The sequence below is a fragment of the Tachypleus tridentatus genome, chromosome 3 (genome assembly GCF_004210375.1).
Source record: "Tachypleus tridentatus isolate NWPU-2018 chromosome 3, ASM421037v1, whole genome shotgun sequence".
Classification (NCBI taxonomy): Eukaryota; Metazoa; Arthropoda; class Merostomata; order Xiphosura; family Limulidae; genus Tachypleus; species Tachypleus tridentatus.
This window is the reverse complement of record NC_134827.1, coordinates 78,694,282-78,716,268: the sequence shown is the minus strand read 5'-3', so window position 1 is coordinate 78,716,268 and position 21,987 is coordinate 78,694,282. Positions and strand designations below refer to the sequence as shown.

Genomic DNA, 21,987 nt, shown 5'->3' with positions numbered 1-21,987 from the left:
TTTCGATTTTCATAAAACATCATGCGAGTATGTGTGTAAACAATGCACGTAACAATTAAATACATATCTTAAAATTGTTTGATAAATTGTTTCCTTGTATTATATAAGTCATTAAAACAGTTTATAAATAATATACATGACAGATCTTCGCGTTGTTTTGTAAAACACTCACTCCTAATGGTAGGTTTCATTACCGACAGAAGTTTTAATTTTTCAGTTATCAATAGAAAATGTTGAAATGCAAAATCAGAAATTAGATTAAAATTTAATTGTTGATGAAAGTACATTTAACTTTTTTTATATACTAAATCATATTGAGTACCAAGCTACAAAAATAAAATTTCTTTTGTTAGGCATAATACTGAAACTACCGGTTGTACTTGAAGAATAAAGTAAAACAACTAATAAGAAAATACCAGTTTCATTCATGTTTAACTGCAAAAAAGTAAAAAGTAATTATAACAACAACAGCAATATTTACTTGATCCCGAGGGTTTATGTAACGAGTCTGGAGGATCAGGTTTTAAAATATTATCGTTCGATTAATCAATGTTATTAGACACTCAGTAAACCATCTCATTGCATTGTATGTTTCATTGCTATTAGTATAACAATAAATTTAATGTTTTTTTGATTCACGAACTTTTTCATGACAAGGCTTGTCATCTTCCTGAATGTTTTCATAATCATCACAATATGACCACAAATGATCCAACACATCTGAAACATCAGGGTAATATTCTCGTTCTCCAAATTCCTCATTCATGCAGGATATTTGGTCTTGAACACTATGTTTAGCTTTTGCTAATTCTTTAGTTTTGTTTTTTCTTCCATTTTTGATTTTCTTTCCTTTCTCTTTACCTTTATTTTTTCTTCCATTTTTGATTTTCTTTCCTTTCTCTTTACCTTTATTTTTGCATTGTTTTATTTTTGGATGTTCCATAATGGGTTTCTAAAGAAATTAACAACAACCAATGAAAAAACTAACGTTACAAAAATCATATTTGATTTCATAAATACGATCATAATACAACGTTCCAATAAACCTTAGTTTTCTAATCATAACACAATATTCCAATAAAACTTGGTTTTACAATCATAATACAAAATGCTAATAAACCCTTTAAAAAAAATAGCAAAAGATTCTAATAAACCATAGTTCTCCAATCATAACACAATATTCCAATAAACCTAGTTATCCTTTACTGGTAAACTAGTGTCCGGCATGACCAGGTGGTTAAGACACTCTACTGGTAATCTACTTGACTTAACCAAGGCTTGATACTTAAAGTTTTGGACTCAGAGAGGTCACCCCCCCCCCCTTTGATGTATTTGATCACGCTCAAGGTCTCAGATAATTTACTTTAATCCTGCCTTAAAGAATTTCCAGTGGCCCGGCATGGCCAGGTGAGTTAAGGCGTTCGACTCGTAACCTAAGGGTCGCGGGTTCGGATCCCCGTCACACTGAACATGCTCGCTCTTTCAGTCGCAGATTAAAGAACTAAATGTTTTTCGAAATAGTTTTCATTTTACATGTACTTTGGCATTCATGAAAGAAATTATAAACATTTAATACTATCCAGTTTTGAGGTATGTACAAAACAACATTAATTATGTTGTGAGTAACCTTTTCTCTTCTGAATTTATACTTGTTCAACATAAAGTCGAGTTCTCGACAACAGAATATTTTTTAAGTGCATTAAATAGAATGTTTCCCCCACCTCAGTAGCACAGGGGCATAGATGTGGTTTACAACGCTAGAAACCGTGGGCATAGCACATACAGATAGCCAGTCAGTCGTGTAGCTTTTAGCTTAATTCAAACGAATAGAATTTTAAAATTTTATTTATTTATTTCATTAATCCCTAGTTTGCAAGACAAGGTCTGAAAATGTTAGAACTTGGAAATATGCTAGGTATATTATCAGTAGAACTCTGAGTTATAAGAATTTTCTGTGTAAATATATATAATTACTATGACAGTAGTGTAAAACTACAAAGAAGTTAATATTTTGATTTGTAAAAAACAAATTTTATTATATTGTAAAAATTTTAGGCTTGAATTTCGTGCGCTAGCTGTCTCTAACTTAGCAATATAAGACTAGAGGGAAGGCAGCTAGTCATTACTACCCACCGCCACTTCTTAAGTTACTCTTTGCAATCGAGTAGTAGGATTGAGTGTCACATTATAACAATACCAACACTACTTTCAAAGCTTAAAAGAAGAGCTTGATTGACAATGGGTTTCGATCCCGAGATCGCAACTTGCGAATCGAGCGCTAAAACCACCGGCCTCTTCTTAATTATGATCGTAGGCTCACATTAAGGTTCGCTGTTACCCCAAGAACAGGATAAGGATCACAGGTAGGTTCTCTGTTACCCGAAACGCGGGTGTATTTACCGCGACTTGAGTACACCGCTGGTACAGCGGTAAGTCTACTGATTTACAAAATCAGGGGTTCATTTCTCCTCGATGGACTCAACAGATAGCCCGATGTGATGAGTACACCGCTGGTACAGCGGTAAGTCTACTGATTTACAAAATCAGGGGTTCATTTCACCTCGATGGACTCAACAGATACCCCGATGTGACTTTGCTATAAGAAAAACACACTCACTGCGACTTAACGTTAAGGTATTTTTTTAAGTAAAGAAATAAACAGGGATTAAGATTATAAGTATCAAACATTACAAACCTTAAACTTACACTTGCCGATTTTATGTTCTTCGATTTTCACAATTATTTTTGTAACGTATTCTCACCAGTCAATGATAGCCTCACTTCTAACTTAAAAACAACAAATAACTCATAAACGCCGTCATATAAAATATAGTTGAAACAAAACCAAAACCTTGTGATGTTGTTCCCGAATGGTTTTGTTATGTTATCGTTAAAACCAACAGTATGTTTCGCTTTATTAAACAAATTACGGAAGGAGCGTATAGTATATATGAAATTTATTTTTCAACATATGAATAAAGTTCAAAATACTTAAGTTTTTCATTTTTAAAATAAAATTTATACCCTGATATTCTGGTGTAAACCCTTTACACGTATAAATTATGTCGTTTGATACCCACTGTACCTTTATGCAGTGTAGGATGTGCTTTTCTTGTCTTAGTTCCAAACAACCAATGTCCACTCACCACATTTTATTGTTTGTTAGATGAACACTGTTGTAAGCTATACATTTTTTTTTTTTATTTAAGACATTTCTAGTCACAAGAGCAACGCGTAGCGCAATGTTTTTGTAAGTATATGAGTGTGTGTGTGTGTGTTTTTCGTATAGCAAAGCCACAAAGGGATATCTGCTCAGCCCACCGAGGGTAATCGAACCCCTGATTTTAGCGTTGTAAATCCGGAGACATACCGCTGTACTAGCGGGGTGCTGTAAGTATATGATACAATTTAAAATGTATAAATGTAACTTACGCTACAAAAGTTAGTTAATAATTAACCAGTCAATGAGTTAGCCAGTTACATATATACAGTGGTACATCGGTTCTCGAACCTTCTTGAATAATTCGGTTTTCGAACATATTGTTTGAGAAAAAAAATGTCCCGGTGGTCGAACATAAACTCGGTTCCCGTACCCCCGAAATAACCCAAACGACCCTTCGACCATTTTCGGCCCACGACGACCTTGTCCAAAACATTTTACCCGCACCTGTCGCTCAGTCCACACCCCCGCTAAAATCTGATGTGAACGTTCTCGTTTTTCTTTTGTTTTTTTTCTAAATATTCTGATTAAATAAGCCACCATGGGGTCAAAGAAGGATAATTAAAGCAGCAAACCAAAAAGAAAAGTTGTTAGAGCCACAATAGAGGTGAAAAAAGATATCATAGCGAAGTATGAGAGTGGTGTTCTCGTGTCTGATCTTGCTACACAGTTTGGTATGGCGAAGTCTACAGTCTGCACCATACTGAAAAATAAAGAGGTTATCAAAGGAGCTGATGTTGCAAAAGGAGTGACAGTGCTTACGAAACAAAGGTCGCAAACAATGAAAAAGGTAGAAAAACTGTTGTTGATTTGGGTAAACGAAAAACAGCTGGTGATAGCATTTTTGAAACCATCATTTGTGAGAAAGCAAAGCAGTTGCATGCTGACCTCCTGAAAAACACCCCTAGAACGAGTGCTGATACGACAGATGCCTTTAAGGCTAGTAGGGGGTTGTTTGAAAAATTTAGGAAGAGAAGTGGCATACGTAGTGTGGTGAGGCATGGGGAAGATGCCAGGCAGAAACAAACCTCTCGACATCACTGATTAGAAACAAACCTCATTAGTTTTTAGTGAGAAATAGGTCCAGTGAGTCTCAAGCAGATTGTAGCGGTGCAAAGAGACAGAAAAGAGAAAGAACTCCAGAAGGAGAGTTACCTGACGTTTTTATGGAAGGTGACTCTCCTTCCAAACAATAATGACCCTTCTACTTTCCACGTTCTTCACTACCTTTCACTTACGCCATCAGCTCTCCTTAGCACGGGTAAAGTGCAGTTAAATTTTCATTTATTGTTTTTTATTGTGTTTATAGTTTTTGTGGTTGACTTTGTGCATGTAAGCATTATTATACAGGTATATATAAGTAATATTTTTAGTTAAAATGCTTCATAATGCGTAATTGTTGACGGTCTGTATCGGGTTAATTTAATTTACAGTATTTCTTATAGGAAAAATTGATTCGGTTTTCGAACAGCCTTCTGGAACGGATTAAGTTCGAGAACCGAGGTACTACTGTATATCACAAAATTATTTCAGAATAAATATGACACAAACATTGATGATACAGTAGCATTGTTTCATTGTTTGTTGTGACCAAGCTCAGGTTAGTTGAACAATTAGGGTTAAAGTTCGTGAATCGATTGAAACTTGTTGTCAGTAAAGAGTAAATCGATTTTCAATCTCTTTATCTCTTCATCATACATTGCTTATTGTGTCAGTAGTAATATAGTTTTACTTATTTTGTGTATTATTACTTTACAACGTTTTGATCATTGATTCTCCGGCCGACAAATAAAAGTAATTATTATGCGCTGGCTTCTTTCTAAAAGACAAACGCACCATTACAACCTGTTGTAGGATTACCAGACTAGGAAATCTGTTGATAAGCGAGGTTTGAGTTGAAACATAGTTTCGAGAGAGATAAGGTAATCACTATTAGGCCTATTACATTTTTAAATACTAAATACGTAATTTAGTCCCTTACGGAGTTTCAAAAATAATAAGAGGGTATAAGAGACAAGAAAGGTACTAGTTCTAATTGTATTACTAATGTTCTACAAGAAGTGAAATTATAATTATTTTTCAATGGCTTTTAAAAGAAGTACACAACCTGATAATCTTTAATAGTGTTGTTGGATCACCGAACTGGAAGTGCGTTAATCAACAAGTTTTTAAATGATTCGATGATTCGAGAGAAAACGGAAGAAGCAGTGTGCATTTGGAATTGTTTGCGAACGAGGCCTTATCAACAAACTTAAACTTCGTACGTGTACGGTAAAATCGAAGAACTAAATCACATCTGTTATCACTAAGTTTAAAAAAGTTGACTGGACTTTGAACAACATTTTCGAATAACCAAAAAGAAACCACTCAACAATAGAAACTTACTGCAATATGTTCAAAAGTATAATACTGGTGAAACTGCAGTAATAAGCATATGTATAATTTTAAAATATATTTATTTGTACCAATACTCTTGATTCTACAGATAAAAATAAAATGTAATCATATGTTATATACAGTGCCTAATTATGCACATTTACATTGTAAATAATTAGCAAAATTATTTGTTAGTAAATAAAACTGTCTATTTTATAATAGATAATTTTAGTGATTCTAATTATTATTATTATCATATGGAATTTGCGTTTTGTCTTATCACCAATGAACTGTATAAATGTATTATAAAACTAAAGCAAACAGCCATTGCTAGCATAAACGTTGGTTTAGAAACTTGCCATTGTCCAGTTGTTACATAAGCTTGACAAAAAATCTTGGTTCACTCCTTTCACCAATGTTATATTTCATAAAAAAAAAAATGCAACCTTATAGTAACTTCTTTGTACTTTTAAATGTAAATGTTAAAATGAGTCATCTTATTTGTTTTAATTTTACTTATTGTCTGTGATATGTTAATTTTCATTTTACCAAACAAACAACTAATGTAATATGTAGCAGGGTTAGATCATGTATTCATATCATGTAGTTAATCAATATCTGTTTGATGTGACTGATATCTATTGCTTGAAAAAATGAAAGTCAAGATTTGAGTATCTGTTTTGAAATTTTGAAATCAAACCGTTGTATGTCTACATAATTTTTGTGTTGTTCATGTAAATATAACTGTGAACATTTGGCACACGTGTGTACATTAACTGTAAAATTAATTTTAATTTTATCTGGATCATCCACTATTGAATATTTTAATTGAAGAAAGTTTATCCATAATAAATGAACTCTCAACTTTAAATAAAAACACAACTTTACTACATTTAAGTCAGTTCTGAACACTTGCATGAGATTTTTTTCATTATTCTGTTCTCCATTTATGTGGTTCTTTAACATACTTTATTTTTTAGTTTTATATTTTAATTAATTTTATAAAATGTTTAAATATATAAATTTTTGTAATTAATAATTTACCTTGTTCCATATAGTTTGCTGAAGATGGAATATTTATATTCTGAAATGTTCAAGAATTAATTGTTTCTTACTGTACACGGATGTCAAACGTTTGTTGTTGCTGCTATCGTTCCGTTGTTCATCAGTAAACTTTGATTCTTGTCGAAACAGCCTGTTGCTAGTGTTATTAAACAAGGATTTGCAGTCAAGCGATTTACTGAAGATGTAGTTATTTCTTAGGTCAGCAAACTGTAATTATCTAAACCTTATAATTGTACCATATAAATTGTACTGTCTTAGTAATACCATAGAATTCTTGACTAGTCTTATAATGTGTATTCAGTGTGTGTAAATGATTAAGCCAGATGGTTTAGTACTTACTTTTGTCTTGATAAATATAATGATATGTAATTTATACCTTAGTTTTATATTTAGTATTTTTTATATTGTTATTTGCTCAATACTAAGAGCATAGTTTGTTTTTTTGTATTGTTGAAAGTAAGATGAAATTATGTTACAATAAATTTTATGCCATCCTTTCTAATACATTATAGAAACATTTATATGAGTGTTTCAGGAATTATACACTTTTATATATATCTGTCTCATGTTAATTTATGTCTTGTATTTGCACAAAAAATAAACAGTGAAGATTATTCAGTAATTTAGAAAAACATTTTTACTCAGAAATGTGAAAGTAATTTTGAATGCAGTTTTTGCTATTTACTACTTTACATAAAATTTTAGCATTTCCTCTCAGATGAGAAATAAAATAAAATCTCTTCATCCTTCAACAAAAGCATGCTTGATATGTTTCACTGTGGTGTAGGTCCAACATATTTCTCTCTGGTTAACTTGTTCACTGGTAACAAATGTTCTTTGAAACTAGTATTACCAATAACAGACATTGATTGAGCTGTACATTAAACTGGACCTCCCTTGAGTTTAGACTTCAAGACTAAAGAATTTACAGAATACTAAGTTTTTGCTTATTAATTCATTAGCTGTTTCAAAATACAGGCTATTGTTAGAGCTGCTGCTGTAGTATTTTCATATGAAATCAAGTTCCCCACAAGTACCCCTGCAATAACAACAGGTTTGATCAAGAAATAAAAGAGGGTTTTCTGTAGTTGTTAACTTCTATGAATTTAAATTTCATGATAAATAAACAGATTGGATACATTTAAGTGATTGTAGATACAGTTTGTTTAGATCCAACTATAAAATAAATTTTGTGTAGACAAATTTACCATGAACTCTACTGGGCCAGTGAATACCTTGCCAGCTTTACATCCCTCATGATGAATTTCTGCCAAACTAGTCAAATTAAAACCATGTAAAACTGAACAAAGAAAGCATACTCAAATCTGATTCCTTAACTTGCTTCTCTTACCCACTCAGCAACTCCACCATATTAACCCTGTTCCATCACAACATTGCAACTGTACATTCAGTCAGTATCACAACCAGCCAGCCAAGGATAATTCAGTGTTTACTTATTTAATTCAAAGTATAGTTGTAATAATGAAATACCTTTGCACGTTAAGGAGGTATCATTACTATAGAATGAAGAAATGAAACAACTAGAATGAAATAAAGGTAACAGCTTTCTTGGTCACATGCATTTACCATGAAAGTGTGAAGATAAAATAAATTTTCTATTACAACAGAAGGTACAAAATACATGATATACCTGCATATCTCAGTGTTGATTGTTGATTGCGAAATTGCAGTGCAAATGTATATTGTGTATCATTTTATACTTACAAAATGTGATTTTTAAATGTAATATGATCAGATGATAAATAGTAAAATTACCTCAATATCTGTATGTGAGCTTAAAGACAGTTATAAATTTAAGTATATATATATGCAAAAATGGCTTGTTTAGGTTGAGAAAATATTTTATGTAGAAGGTCGAAACATTGTTCGCTCTCCTACATATTTATCCATATATATTTCTCTACAAGTGGGTTTTCTTGACATCACTAAAAAAATTTAAGTATGTTTAATTAAAAATTTTTTTAAATCTTAGGTCTAGAAACTTTAAACTTTATGAAACAAATATTGTTACTTTTTCTATAAATATTTTCTAAGATTTGATAACATGAAGACTTCATCCCCTAAAACTTAAATTTCAAGAGAACAAAAACAGCAGTGAAACTCAGAGTAATTCTTTGATGTTTCTCATGAAATGCCCACCACTATTACAGCAGTGAGTTTATGGATTTAGAAAGCTAAAATCAGGGGTTTGATTCCCTCAGTAGGCTTAACAGATAGCTTGATGTGATTTTGCTATAAGAAACATACACACATTCTCATGAAATAATTTAATTACCAGCTTAAAATCAGTATATTTTAATTTAATCAATTAACTATGTTTTGATTAAAATAACATTTAAGTAATTAGTTGTTTTTTTTCTGCTTGTTTTAAGTCAACAGTGACTGTTGTAAATCACAAGCTACGTAACAACATGAATGTTAGTTTTAGTAACATTGTACCATAAGGAGTATGTTACAGTCGGGCTTATGGGGTTTTTATCTATTACTCCCAAGTAAAGGATATTTGATAAATGAATCTAAAGAGACAGATTAATTTGTGGTAAAATAATAAATCCAATGAAGAATAACCAACTGTTTTTGTTTTTTTCCTTAGTAACTTACTGTCATCTAGGTAGACCAAATACTTTGTTTATTGAGGATATCTTTTATGTTAATCATTTCTGTCTCTGGTTGAGCTTAGAGATGTATATTAAATGTATATATATATAACAGTTTCCATTTACAATTTTATGGATGTGTGTTTTCTCCACATATGTTTATTACATAATTTTAAAAGATTTATGTAAACAAATTATAATTTTTGCAAGGTTCTGGTTTTTCATTGTAAAGAACATACAAGCTTACATATTCAGAACAATAACATAAGCTACATAATAGTAGTCATAAGTCATTTTAAAATTCCTAAACATTTTCTTATTCTTGTGGTATTCTAGAGTGTACTGATTTACACTAAGATGGCCAGATATCTTTTACTGTATAGCAGGAAGGCAAATAGAGAATGTATCACAGAGTTAACCTTAATCCTCTGAGTTTAATTGAGTTTGTAGAATGAAAGAGTCTAGATACAACTTACAACAAAATGAAACATTTTCATAAATGAAGTTCTTATCACTGGAAAATACTACTGTATATTTACTTTCACATAGTTTGTACAACGTTACAGAAATCTTTCTCAGTAGAAATCACACATGTTACCTTTGATGAGTGACCCAGAATAATAGGTATCTAGAGCACAAAAACAAAAAAGAAACCTAACTACTATTATAACCAACATTCTGTGTCAGCCTTTTTGTGACGAGTCACCAGTCATAGGCCATCTCATTGGGTTTATTGGCTCTCATTCGAAACTTTATTGAACTACTATTTTATGAATTTATGTTGATAAGTTTGGGATCAAATTGTGGATTATAATTCAAACTTTAATATTATTTATCAGTTGTTTTCTTAATTTAAAAGTAAATATTAAAAGAACCCATTAAATGTAGATTTCAGTGAGTTCACATGATATGTTAAATGTAACACCATTTAAAATTAAATGTTTGTGATTTCGAAATGCAAAGTCTATACTTTTGTATAAATTAGGAACTCAAATTATCAATAATTAAAGCAAAAATATAAAATAAGAACCTTCTATCTTTTTATTTTGCTGAGATATGGCTCTATGATGACAAGAAACACTTGAAGTAAAAACGTATTCATGAGATGGCTGGTATGGGTATTAAACCTTCAATCACAATGAAGTACAGAACAATGGTTTGACCTTCTTAGGTTATCTTCAGGTTGAAGTTTTAATATCCATACCAGCTGTCTTGTGAATACTTGAAATATGGCTTATATACTGAATCAAACACAGTGGCCCCATGCACCTCTTTGCATTTTTGAAAATGGTCCCTTATGTACACTTACTTCAATATATGGCTTGTGAATAATCATTCAATAACTTAGGATGTCTCCTAGTGTTTCTCTCAGTCATTTTCATCTGCAAAAAGGCAACCACTTTTTCTTGATGCAATATTTTGAGAACGCAAGTTTCATATTTTTCAGAATCTAAATAAATCTTAGTTACTAAGCTTAATAAATTTTAGTGGAAAGTCTACGGTATCAATATAGTTATTTATGATTTTTTGACTATTCAGTTGTATATGTAAAGCCTAAAAAATTTTTACTTGTGAAATTTTAAAAAGCTTAGCAGCCTATACACAACAGTGACAAAGTTCAAAGGTCATAGCAAGATGAGATAATTGTTTGCTTCTTGATTTAATGTTCTAAATTTTAAGAAGAATAAGTTTAACAATTTATTTCTAAATATTAATAATCTATATACATATATAATGTATAATAATTGAAATATGACTGTATATTACAAAATACAAGTCCATTAAGACACAGCAAAGACAGGAGGCTAAAGCTTAGTTTTGTATTATTAGGTACATAACAGGAGTTCCTGTGCACTGCATTAATGCAAGTTATGTAATGTTAGCTAGGCATGACTGGAAGGTCAGTATAATAATAAATGTGTAGTGTTATGAGACTTAAGCTACTTAAAGTCCAAGCATTTATATTTTCATGTTATAATATGTAGTTATTCCAGCATGAAAAAGGCATAATTTATATTTATTTCATAATTTTTATAATGGTTACTAGGTTGGTCAAATGACAGAACCCACATAGTTAGAGTGCAGAAAATAACACAAAATATGAAGTCCTACTAAAACAAATATTTGAAATGTATTTAGAAGGTTTTAAAGATCACACAAATAATACTTGAGATTTTTGGGACAAAGAATAGTTTTCTTAATCAAGACATGAAATCACTTTGTATTCAGACTATTAACAAAACAACTCTATTTTTACAAATAAATCTTTAGTAAAAATAAATCAGTAAAATAATTTAAGATTTTGTTTGGAATAACTTGTAATCTTTCCTAAAAGTCTATTAAATTTTGTGAAGATACACATGCTGTATCAAAAGTTATAGTACAAATACTTACCATGTGCAAATGTGTAGACAAACTCATATATGTGATACTGAGCCCATTATGAATTGGTTAATCTAAATAAACTTGCATACATAAAAATTTTAAATAATTCTACATTAAGTAAAGGAGTAGAAAACACAGTATGCCTGTATACAACGTTCTAAATTCTATACAGAATGCTAATTTTATGAGATATTATTTTAATAACATTATATTGAGATAAAAGCAGAGGTGTACACAGTGTGCAAATAAGGGAATCTTTTTTTTGAATGCCAGAGTGAAGCTAACTTTAAACTAATTTTATTATAATTCTTTTAAAACAGTAAACTGTTGATTTTGATATCTTGGATTACACTTAGTCAGTCCTGTTGTAGATTTTGTTCAATGAAACCAATGACAGAAAGCTAGCATATGTTGTTAGTATATGTATATGTGTGGAAATTACAAGTGCTACAGAAAAAAGAGAAATAAATGAAAGTCAGTTCTGGAGCATCATATGATTTGTTTATATATATTGTGAGTTGATTTAGAGCTTTTAATAGAATTCTGTCTCAAAAACATTCAGGTAAGCTAATTTTAATTTACTAAAATTTATAAGAAATAAGTAATTTACTGTTATTGGCTTCACTCTGTTAAGTTTTGTATTTAATAAGTCTTTGATGTAGTATTTTCAAATTTATACCTGTGTGCTCTATAATTCTTTGATCTTGTTTAAATTGATTCCATGTTTGTATAAATTGATTTAATTATATATTTTTTTATTGCAGTAACTAAACACAGTTGATGAATGGCCACATCCCATTTTCATAAAATTCATACCAAGTAAAATCTCCTACAATACATCTGATAACTTTTCTTTACATGCAGCAACAACCTGTAGTAGCACAAACAGTTTTCTTTAACTTCTGTTTCATGTCACCAACCAAATACACGAAGTATTTTATACTGATAAACATAGATTGAGTAACAACAGTAAAGATAGAATTGTGTGTTTTTCCACATACAAAAGAAGTAGTAGTACTACATAGCAACTTTAAGGGTTTTATTTATTGGTTTGTGTACAAAATGTGAATAGATTCTGCATGGAACCTTTATGAAAAGCGGTTTAATATTTGATGATTCTTTCAAAATAGAATTTCTAAAGAACCATTTTTATTCTTTAAAATTTGTGATTTTTTTTTTTTTTTCAGATCTGTATTAAGAATGCTTTGAGCCTATGCAGTATAATTCATTCTGATGACTGGATATAAATGTAAGACCATATTCAGTGTTTTCATGATAATCTTTCTGTGTATAAAATCATGTTTTAACTGCAGAGTGTTGTCTATCACAGTGTTTAGACAATATGATGTAGGATTAATTAATAATTCTTTTATCTTGAATAACCTTTATGCAGTTTATATATTTATATATTTTACTGGAACAGTTGAATTAACACCTATTGTATCTTCATCACATGTGTATTTTCTAAACTCATTGGAAAAATCTGAACCTTTCACATAATATTGAGAAAATGAACACACTACAGATTAAATGTACAGTCCATCTCAGTGTTTCTAAACACAGCATGTCTGTGTCCAGTCATAATATACAAACACTACTTTTCAGTATTGTGGTTTGTGTTGGTAATGGAGGTTTCTAATATATTTACACAAGTAAACAAACATTACAGTTTGTCAAACAATACAAAAATAGTCATTATAAATAAGAATAGTATTATTTGAAGCAAAAATGGTGTAGATTGAATTTATATAAAAATGAGAAAAACACAATATGAGAATAGTTATGTTAGTTGTGTGAAATACTGAACAGTATTTATTGTTTCTTGTAGTTGTGTGTAACACTGAACAGTATTTATTGTTTTTTGTAGTTGTGTGCAACACTGAACAGTATTTATTGTTTCTTGTAGTTGTGTGCAACACTGAACAGTATTTATTGTTTCTTGTAGTTGTGTGTAACACTGAACAGTATTTATTGTTTTTTGTAGTTGTGTGCAACACTGAACAGTATTTATTGTTTCTTGTAGTTGTGTGCAACACTGAACAGTATTTATTGTTTCTTGTAGTTGTGTGTAACACTGAACAGTATTTATTGTTTCTTGTAGTTGGGTGTAACACTGAACAGTATTTATTTCTTATAGTGTACTACTTATTTTTAAGCCTTATTCTCTGCAAGTATGAAATTAAATACCTATGTCTAGTATGAAACAACTTTAGTAGAATCTTTAATAGACAGTTTAAGTATTTTCTTTGGTTATTAGTATTAAAAATTTTAATTTTTTCTGATTATTTGAATATCTTGACAGACATTACTTTCTTCAAAAAATGCAGCTATTAGAATATCTTAAAGTTTACTTGTTTATCGACAATAATTAAAAAGTTAATTAATTTAACAACCAGAGATGTTATTTAAAAATTAATTTAAGTATTTTGAAACTCAAAGGATATTTTCTAGAGTCTTTCTGGAGCCTCTTTTATTCTGCAAAATGTTTTAGAAAAAAACAAACGTTTTTAACCAATAACACATCTTTCACTGTTCATGGGAACCTTTTTAACCAATAATACATCCTTCACTGTTTAAAAGAATCTTTTTAACCAATAACCACACACCTTTTACTGCTTACAAGAATGCTTTCAATGAACTTAGGGTTTCATACAGGACTTTAATTGTAAGATTGATGGAGACACTTAGTGACAGGAAAAGTGATATTTTGTGAAACTTGTAATTTGTTAAGACAGAAAGTGTTCTTTCCTTCTTAGTTCATTATAAAATAAGTGAGTTTCACGACTTTGACTTCCAAGCTGCATTGGGTAACTGATTTTGGAAAGGACACTTTAAAGTTCGAAAACCTGATGGTTGGCTGTAAACCTTTTTTTTTTTTAGCAAATGCTTTGTCTTTCTGTTGAGTGGAAAGGGTTAGGAGCTAGTAATGTAAGTGTATCTACCTTCATTAGAAAATGCTTCTAATGATATTTAGGTGCCAGTAGGAGTTTGTTTTTAATCCTGCATGACTTTATTATGCTTAGAAAATTTACAACAGACAAAGTTGTCAGAGCCACTATGATATCAGGGTTAACATATATTTATTATAACAGCAGTAAAAAACAAACAAGCATGACAATCAGAGCCTGTATTCTACTGGGGTCAAACTTGGATTTCAGGCTATAACTTCCAGTTATATGTATAGGTATCTGTGAGAGAATCTAAAAGATACAACCTCAATGTCCAGCTTGCTGAAAGATGTACAAATCAACAGAGAAATGAAACTGATGTATGATAAAAAAAATTATTACAAAACACACTTAGCTAAATACTAATGATATAATTATGGGTGAAAATGTTTTCAAAAGGGCTAGTCAGAGATATGTGATTATTTAACTCAACTCCAGGGTGAAATCAGCATGCATTTATTAGAAATTCACATATAAGTTGTCTATAATATTGAACCAGAGGAAACTTCCAATGTAGATGTTTTGGTATGGGGTATAGACACAAGCAGAGATATATGTAAATATATATACAGTAAAATCTGTCTAAGCTGGAAAATGCATAAGGCGGAAACCTGTACAAGCCAGAAATATCAATATTTTGCAGCATTATCTTAAGATTTCTCTTATAAAAGGCCCTTTATATGGTGGAACCTACATAATACAGACAGAAAACTATCTTTCACCTACTTCATCTATCAACAAGTAGGATTAGAACCTTATTAGTCCCCTGCTAGTACAGCAGTATGTCTTTGGACTTACAACACTAAAATCAGGGGTTCTATCCTCGGTGGACTGAGCAGATAGCCCGATGTGGCTTTGCTATAAAAAAAAACACACAGAACCTGATTAAAGCAGAAAAAATGTTTTTTATTAAACATTAATTTCTTATTTGATTAATATATTCTGTTCTTTTTTCTGCTGTTTTTATTCCAGAGGTCGCTATTCGAAAAAAGGATTGACTGCACTTTTGGTCGCATTTGCTGATGGAAAACAAGAGAAACAATGGGTAATAGATAAAAGTGAAAATCTGCACCATTTCAAAAATTTAAGGAAGAATCAACTTCCTGTGAAATGGAAAGCAAATAAAGTTTGGATGGCAAGTGCTATATTTGAGGAATTTTTGAACAAATTAAACAAAAGAATGGAACAAAAAATAGGAATGTTCTACTTTTCCTAAACAATGCAACTTGTCACCCAAAAATTCAACTTTCAAATGTTTGTTTAGTCTTTCTATCTCCATGTACAACATCAGTTCTACAGCCACTAGATAATGGATTATACAATGTATAAAATTGAAATACAGAAAATTGATGCTTCAGCATATTATTGCAAACATAGATTGACAGTAAGAGAGCATCTGAAATTACCATGAAAACTGACGTGTTAGATGCAATTACATTTTTAAGTCATTCAATCAAGTGCGTAATAAAGTGCTTTTGAAACTGTGGATTTATTCTTAATAATGGTGGAGATTGGGGAGAAGAAGTTTGTTATGATGATTCCAGTGAAATCCAAACTGTGATTGAGAAGATCGATGCAGATGATTCTGTGAACGCGGAAAGTATTGTGAGCGTTGACAAGAATGTTTCAACAGAAACTGATAAAAGTGATTTAAAATCTATAATAGAATTGCAACATGGTAATGGTGTGAGAGATTCAGAAGATGAACAAAATGGAAAAGATAGTAAGGAAATAGAAATTCTAAATTCATCCCAAGTGTTAAGTTATATTAACGCTATCAAATTGTATGGAAAAATGAAGGAGGGGAAATGAACTTCATGAAAATGCCATAAAATTGGCATTCTCTTTTAACCAAATGAGAAAGCCCATAAAAAAAATGAAATAATTGAAATTGGACGCTTTCATCAAATAAATTTGATTAATATTTTGTGTACTTGTGTATATTTTGAATGTCTATTTTTGTTCTTATTCTAATAAATATAACATGAGCAGTATATTAACTTTATTCACAAACGTCTTACTTCCCTCGAGTCAAGCAAGTATTACATTCCATTCAAAAATTATATATAATTAAGGAAACGCATGTTCACTATGTCTAAGCTGAAAAACCTGCTTTAACCAGAAATTTTACTCGGCCCCACTCGATTCTGTCTTAGACAGTTTTACTGTATGTATTTATATAAGTGATTGTTACATTCTATTTGTATAATTTCTTAGTTGTCAAGGAGACCAGTATATCAAACTAAATTGGAATTTTTTTTTATATACTTAATGGTTCATATACAGTTCAATATTATATCAAAATTGTTAAAAATTATGGATATATAAATGTGTAATTATATGTATGACATTATTTTTGTTATGTGTGCAGGTAAACTGGCTAGAATTTTGTTTCAGAACTATGTATATGCAGAGTTGATTTTGCAGGAAAATTGTGAAACTTGCGTATAAGGTTCATTGAAATCAACAGTTGATCATTGTAAATTGTGTTTATGTTTGTCTGTAGTCTTTTTGTTATTTTACTTTATTATAGAAGATGTGTTTTAATTTGAAATATATCTTATGTACCTTATATTTTAATATACATGTCTTTTTTTTGTACAACACTCTTGTAATTATGTTGTTTTCTTTACTTTGTGATAGATTAGTACATTGAAGAAGACATAATGAAGGGACAAAATCTGTCAGCCCAAGAAGTACAATCAAGGAATAAATGGTGCGATTCAACTTTTGGCATTGTTCAGTCCCTTTCTAATATGTTCCTTCTACATGTTTTTAAATTATCATCGATTTTGTTAAGTTTACACGTGTTTGGAAAAATGTTTAAAACCTCACCTGTACACGGGCCACTAACCTCATGGTGACCTATGAAACAGTATGGGGGTTATCGTGACATTTTGTAGAATTATCTACACGTTTAATGGAGATCATACTTGTGGATAAAAATTCACAATAATTTTATTTTTCAGTTTCCCCCAAAATGATGTGTTGGTTGTACATAAATAACTATGTATTGTTGCAAACTCTGAAGATGAGAAAATCCATCAGGCCAATTTCTTGTATAACTTTGCATAAGTTTAAAGTTCAGTGTTGAGCTTTGAGGAATACAGAACAACTCTTAAAATGCTGAATAACTCTTCACAAAACAAAGGTGTTTTCACTTTGATATATTCTAATTTGACCTTGATGTTTTTGAATTTTACACAAAGCTTCACACCAAACATGCTTGCCCTTTAGCTGAGGGTGTGTTATAATGTGATGGTCAATCCCACTATTTGTTGGAAAAAGAGTTGGCAGTGGGTGGTGATGACAAACTAACTGCCTTCCCTCTTGTCTTACACTGCTAAATTAGGAATGGCTAATGCAGATAGCCCTCATGTAGCTTTGCATAAAATTCAAAACAAACCAAAATCAAACCACACAAAGCTACACGAGGGCTATTTAAGTTAGCTGCTCCTAATTTAGTAGTGGAAGACTAGTCATCATCACCATCAGCTAAGAACCCTGTTGTTTTGATTTCATACAAACATCACACCTACTTGCAGTTAAAACTTCTGGAACATTTTATTGTGACTAGATTAACTATAAAACAGTTCTTCTCTGAGTGAATTAGTGTGCAAAATACTATGGGTGTTTACCAGTCTTGTCAAGAATGGGAAAGGGAAGGAAAGCTGTAATCTTTTTGGTCCCATCCTGGCCAGGTAGTTAGGGTTCTCGACTCGTATACTGAGGGTTGTGGGTTTGAATCCCTGCACACCAGACATGCTCGCCCTTTCAGCCATGGAGGCATTATAATGTTACACTCAATCCCACTATTCATTGGTGAAGGAATAGTCGAAGAATTGGTGGTAGGTGCTGATAACTAGCTGCTTTCTCTAGTATTACACTGCTAAATTAGGGACCACAATGCAGACAGCCCTCATGTAGCTTTGATTGAATTTCAAAAAACAAAGTGTATTTTTAACATGTTAATGAAGAGGGAGTTTAAGATATTGTATATTTTGGCGTTCATCATTAAGAATAGAGGATTAGACATTTCAGTATTGTGGTAAACATATGGCAAGCAATCACAGAACCTTCAGTACTTTGAGTTCGACTTCCAGTTGAAGAGAGAATTAAAAGTAGTATGTAAAAAACGTAACTGAGACGAAGGTACTTTCATTTTTAGGACCATTAAACACGCAATGGGGGAAAGCACGAGCTTTCTTCGTTGTTATAAGGTTCGAATCTCGTCATTGAACATGTTCGCCCTTTCCTGAAGATTCGATAAAGTTTGTATATTAAAATAGAGTTTGGTACTTAACGATCTTCATTGGTCCTACATAACGGTTCTTACGTCATCTCTGTCAAAATATTTACTACAAGTATGAAAAACAAAACCCGCCCAAGAAGTTTATCTTTCATCTTTTATCCAAATTGCATCAAAGATTTTTATTATCATCCATTCATGGCAAACATCTGAGGGCTGCAAGCCCAAATCGTCGTCCCATCAAACATGCTTTACCATGTGTGAACGTTATAAATTAGGGACAGCTAGCACAGATACCCTTTGCCCAAATTTCAAACCAAATTATAAACTTCTGAAATTTGTGCAAATAATGTATTTGCACCGTAAATATTATCGTATTTAAGGGAAATGATAGGTTTGTTTCTGATTTTTAATTGAGTATTCTCTGTTTGACGCACAAACCTCCCACATACTACTACGTCCACCGAGGGAAATCAAACACCTGATTTTAGTATTCTAAATTCAAAGACTTGCCGCTGTGTCACCGGGAGATCTCGCATAAAAAAAATAAATTTTAGACTTGTATTTTGGTACAGCAATATCGAAAATCGCATTAATTTTTATTAAAATATTTTAATGTATTTTTAGTATAATAACGCTCACATTTAATTAAAAATCAAATACTTCGTTTTCTTGTCAATAATACAGAGGCTGTCTGATAGCAACTATTATAAAAATATATTTTTGGTGTTACATTCTTTCCTTAGAATTGATTACGTAAAACACAACTTCTGTTCCAGAATGCTAATATGTTATTAGGCTTAGCATCTTCCATATCGTGTGTTTCTATATATATACGGATAATTTATGAAAAAGAAAAGGTAAAACTTGTATCGTACTGTACCACATAGCTACCCTTAGAATGACAAGTGTCTTAATCTGTAATATAGATATTATGGTATCTTCTTATGAGCTGTATATTAAAATTATATTCAAACATCAGGATGCCTTAATCTTATCTAAATGTCCTTGATTTATTATATAGTTTTCTTCAATACCCAGTCAAGCTGTTTCCGAACTTAATTCCAAAAAATTGTTTCCTCGTTATTAAATCCACATTTGTGTTTTAGGGTTTTGCAAATAACCTCTTTTTCTTAAAAAAAATGTTTACGCATGTGACTGTATTTATTTTTATAGAATACATAAGTGAACGAGGTAAAACTTTGAATCGTGACGAATGCCAACGTATATGTTATCCCGTGTTCAGGGCCAGGCAAATTTTCAATCTCCAGCCAAAGTGATCCTGCTTGACTAGTTTAGCACAGAAAAGAGGTCTTCTGTAAATGTAAATTTGCAAAAGGCAATGAACTTCCACCAAAATCTTGACACAAGCGAGTGTGGAGGGAGATAACTCTGCTAGATGTGAACCAGTGAACATAAAAGTTGTATGATATATAAACTGTAATAACATATCACTGAAAGGCAGTTTTAGTGCTTTTCGTCAGTTGTCGGAAGTCTCCCAATGGTTTCGATACCCATGGTATAGCTTTGTGTTTAATTACAAACATTTGACGGAGAGTGTAAGAACTGTAACAGCTGCCACACTCTCGGTGATCCACTCCGGATTTTGTGTTTAAGAAAAAAGTAAAATATCTAATTACGTGATCAAATATTAATAAGTAATCTGAGGGTCGCGGGCTCGAATCCCCTTTACACCAAACATCATCGCCCTTTCAGCCGTGTGTGCGTTATAATGTTACGGTCAATTCCACTATTCTTTAATAAAAGAGTAGCCCAAGAATTGCGATGAATGATGATGACAAGCTGCTTTCCCTCTAGTCTTACATTGCTAAATTAGGGACGCTAGCGCAGATAGCTCTCCTGCAGCTTTGCGCGAAATTCAAAAATAAACAAGTTTTAATAGTTTCCGATCAAATAGCTTGTTTGTTTTGTTTTTGAATTTCGCACAAAGCTACTCGAGGGCTATCTGTGCTAGCCGTTTCTAATTTAGCAGTGTAAGGCAGCTAGTCATCACCACCCACCGTCAACTCTTGGGCTACTATTTTACCAACGAATAGTGGGATTGACCGTCACATTATAACGCCCCCACGGCTGAAAGGGCGAGCATGTTTGGCGCGACCGGGATGCGAACCCGCGACCCTCAGATTACGAGTCGCACGCCTTAACACGCTTGGCCATGCCGGGCCCCGGTCAAATAGTATACAACTTTATACTTAAAATAATTCAAAAGAATAGTGCTGCTGTACTTACTTGCTTGGTTTGGTCTTGGAGGGATTTGGTTGCTGTAGTATTTATTATCGTTTTTGGAAAAGACAGCTGAAGTGGAGACGTGAAATTTGACACAAATGTCGTTTAAAAATTCTTTCTGTGGTAAATTTTATTTTTTACTAATGAAGTGGTATATAAAACTAATACAGTGAGATGTATTTATTATTATGTGAATAAATACAGTTAATTCAAATGTTGTATAGTTTTGTTTGTTTTTATTAACTTCCCGAAGCTGGAAGTGATAGTGTTATGAAATCAAACTATAAAATATAATACAGGGGTTGAGTACACTACGTTAATGTCCCCCGCTGGGACAACGGTAAGTCTACGGACTTGCAACGCTAAAATCAATGGTTTGATTCCCCTCGGTAGACACAGCAGATAGCACGATGTGGTTTTGCTGTATGAAAACAAATACTACGTTAAACTAATTTTGGAGCGTCGTCTCATCGTTACAGTCCATTTTTCTGGCAATGGTGTATCCTGTAAAGCGTAGTTTCCATTGCAAAAGTCTATATATAAGGATAATAAGTTCAAATGAAATTACTGCTACAAGCAGGGCTTTCCGTAATCTGTCTAGTGCATGAGGACGAGGGTTTCCCATCGCCCATTTCAACAGCCCTATCACACACAAATCCATAGATCTTACATGTGTCGACTTTAACAGCACGTCTTTGTATGTTATAACATAAATAGACCATATGCAAGTATGTACGGTGACTTACGTCACATGACGTCTGTTTGTGGCGCCATATTGGATGGAATTGAATGGCATGATTGTGTCCATAATGGCCTCTCAACAAATATAATTACCAGCGAAAAATATATATTAAATTCCTCGATTTCAGCTAAAGGGAA

General features: G+C 31.8%; 1 protein-coding gene and 1 long non-coding RNA gene across 6 annotated transcripts; one reads left to right on the top strand and one right to left on the bottom strand.

The window, feature by feature from the left end:
- LOC143246102 (uncharacterized) lies at window positions 1-2,851 on the bottom strand. Of its 2 annotated transcripts, none has more exons than XM_076492317.1 (2): window positions 2,707-2,851; window positions 1-952 (listed from the first exon to the last, which is right to left on the bottom strand). In XM_076492317.1, exon 2 carries the CDS (start codon window positions 941-943, stop codon window positions 620-622), a length of 324 nt encoding a protein of 107 aa, XP_076348432.1. In that variant the 5' UTR covers window positions 944-952; window positions 2,707-2,851; the 3' UTR covers window positions 1-619. The 2 variants fall into 2 exon arrangements, with proteins under 2 accessions (XP_076348432.1, XP_076348434.1); XM_076492319.1 differs by having other exon boundaries at window positions 2,696-2,850.
- Window positions 2,852-4,831: 1,980 nt separating this feature from the next.
- On the top strand, window positions 4,832-21,319 carry LOC143247279 (uncharacterized). 4 transcript variants are annotated; one of them, XR_013026459.1, is made up of 5 exons: window positions 4,832-5,480; window positions 6,655-6,859; window positions 12,852-12,913; window positions 15,585-15,747; window positions 17,256-21,319. It is a non-coding gene; the product is annotated as an uncharacterized LOC143247279 (long non-coding RNA). The 4 variants fall into 4 exon arrangements; XR_013026457.1 differs by lacking the exon at window positions 15,585-15,747; XR_013026460.1 differs by lacking the exon at window positions 15,585-15,747 and having other exon boundaries at window positions 4,832-5,491.
- Window positions 21,320-21,987: the final 668 nt, after the last annotated feature.

Excerpts from the sequence above, each read along its gene's own strand:
- LOC143246102 (XM_076492317.1), bottom strand. The coding sequence starts at position 943 with ATGGAACATCCAAAAATAAAACAATGCAAAAATAAAGGTAAAGAGAAA.